We start from the raw sequence: 2,605 nt of genomic DNA, 5'->3' as shown, positions 1-2,605 counted from the left end.
TTTCTCCTTTTGTTTTGTTTCTTATCTAATTTTTAAAATTTAAAACCTTTTGGGTTTGATTTTATTTTGCGATTTCATTCTTTAATATTAAACTTGTGAAGTGTTGATCTTCATAGTTGAGCTCGAATTTAAAACTTAATGAATTGCAAGTTTAAGATACTAATATGGGGTTAAAAGGTTCACACAAATTTGTTTAGTTTTTTTTCTTCTTGTTTTTTCATCATTTGATATTTTTTTTATTTTTTATGGGATTTTTCTGATTTTGTTTTATAGTTATGCGGGTTATCTTGGGTTTCTTTTCTTTGCTAGATTTACCTCTTTTAAAGGGAATTTTTTTATTATATTAAATTTATTTATTTCACCCTTTAACATTAAATTTGTTTGGTATTGCCTCAGTTTTTTGTGCTCTTTGGTAGATCTTGTTTTTAAAAAATTAAATTAATTAATTTCACCCTTCAACATTAAATTTATTTTATATTGAACTTCTTAGTTTAACCTAGGTATGGAGTTTTAACCATTTATAACTTTAAGAGATTAACTTAGGTTTAGAAAATTTATCCAGATTTGTTTGATTTTTTTAATTTTTTTTTTTTTAGTTTCATTCTTATATGTTTTTTCTTAATGCCCCTACCAATAATAGTGTTGCTATAAATAACTATTGATAAATTAGGACAATAGATTTTATGTGTGTGTGTGGTTTTTTTTTTTTTTTCAACATATTTTCTCCTATATACCAAGTTATTGAAAAAAATTTCTATAATTATCAAAATCAATTACTCATTAATATATCTTAATCCAATCATTACATCTCAATCAACATGTATGTCTTTCATACCAATAATTATTTCTATACAAATCAACATGTATGCTCCTCGATAGGCAAATAAAAGAAGGCAACCATCAAGAGATCATGAAATCACCACTCATACTCTAGTATCGTAATCTCACCCTGCCTCAACGCAAGAAACCCAGGCTCCTTGCTTCTTTTATGTTAATAGTAATAATTGTTCTCAAATTTTGTTAGGGGCTCTGCTATAGGCACCTCCGGTGGTGGTCTACCCAATTACTCCTCCCTAACCAGTACCTGTTGTATCTCGACCTGTTCTAGTGCTGCACCACCCGGGAGTCTTGTTGACTTCCCCTGCTCTAACTGTACTAGTACTGTAAGTGCATGAGAAGCAGTGTCTGCTAAAGGGTCCTCCTCTTGATTTTCCCTTAGTACAATATCCTGATCCCTTTGTCCTGTTGAAGACAGATCAGTCATAATCCCTTGCCTAGTATATATCATCCTGCGTCCATTCAACATTCACCAAAAAATTGTGTGAGTCTACTAAATCAAAGTCAGTGCTCTACACCAACTATAATACTCCCAACAATAATGGTGTCAATATAAAGAATTATTGAATATATATATATATACATATTCCATCAAAACCAACTAAATCTAGTAAAACATATTCAATTTGTTGTGTGTGGACACAATATGGTTGGTGGCAGCCATGTTTGACATGGCAAATGGTGGGTGCCTAACCAAAGAAAATGTTGCCCACCATTGTTGACCAAAGGAAGAAGATTGTCTCTCATATCAACTATAAATAGAGGGTGCAATTGATAGTTGATCAACACACGAGATAGAGAGAAACACAGAGAGAGCTAAGAGTGAGAGTTGAGTAGAGAAATTTTTCTCCTCCTCCTTGTTTTGTTATTTGTATTGCTTTTAAACTTGATTAATACAAACCAGTAGCTCCGTGGAGTAGGCAAGTTGCCGAACCACATAAATTAATGTGTGTTTGAATGCTTGAATGGCCTAACAACTGGTATTAGAGCTTGTTCTTAAAAAAGAGAGTGTTTGATCCAAACTCAAAAATCAAAGTTCTCAAAACATGTTTTTGAACATACCATCGTGAAGAGGAAGATGAGAGGAATCCACTGGTGAAAACCTGGCAAAAAACCGACGTCCTGCATGCCCGCACGCGTCTGGACTGCCCACGCTCACCGATGCGCCTCACGTTCTCCACGAGTCTTCCTCGCCCGTTTTCTACAAACTGAACCTGGTTGATCCGACACGTCAGCAGCCACACAAGTTGTTCTGCACAATCATTAGCCACGTCACCTGACACATCATCACTGCCACGTCACCTGACACATCATCACTGTCACGTCATCCTGAAATCCATGTGGCTCTGCCACGTCATAATTATAGGCCCCACTTAACTTACATGGTTGACGCGTCAGCATTCTGGGTTTTGATCCGGTGTGGTGCAGCGACTATTCCTCCTGACACGTGGCTTCATCTGCAGCGTCAAGTGATCCAAAAGTTTGATTGTTTATATCTGTTTAAATCGGAGCCATCCGAAGTCCGATTTGGGTGATCTCAGTGTCGTTTCCAGCATTTTTAGCCATTCCGGACACATCTATAAAGTCAAATTTTGCAGACTCAAATCCGAGAAAGAGTAAAAATGGCTGATGAAATAAAGGCTGCAGGAATTGAAAAATTTGATGGAACTGATTTTGGATATTGGAAAATGCAAATTGAAGACTATCTATATTGAAAGAAACTTCATCTTCCTTTGTTGGGGAGCAAACCAGAAAACATGTCAAAAGA

The 2,605-nt window shown here is 35.5% G+C and overlaps 1 protein-coding gene across 1 annotated transcript in view; it reads right to left on the bottom strand.

Moving 5' to 3' along the window:
* Positions 1–1,264, bottom strand: part of LOC105111394 (beta-hexosaminidase 2-like) — a 33,677-nt gene extending 32,413 nt beyond the window's left edge. The window contains exon 1 of the mRNA XM_011006731.1: positions 1,085–1,264. Coding sequence (XP_011005033.1) covers positions 1,085–1,264 — 180 coding nt within the window. The remainder of the gene's footprint in view (positions 1–1,084) is intronic.
* Positions 1,265–2,605: the final 1,341 nt, after the last annotated feature.

This window comes from Populus euphratica, unplaced genomic scaffold (genome assembly GCF_000495115.2).
Source record: "Populus euphratica unplaced genomic scaffold, PopEup_1.0 scaffold295.1, whole genome shotgun sequence".
NCBI classification, from domain to species: domain Eukaryota; kingdom Viridiplantae; phylum Streptophyta; class Magnoliopsida; order Malpighiales; family Salicaceae; genus Populus; species Populus euphratica.
This window is presented reverse-complemented; position numbering and strand designations above follow the sequence as displayed.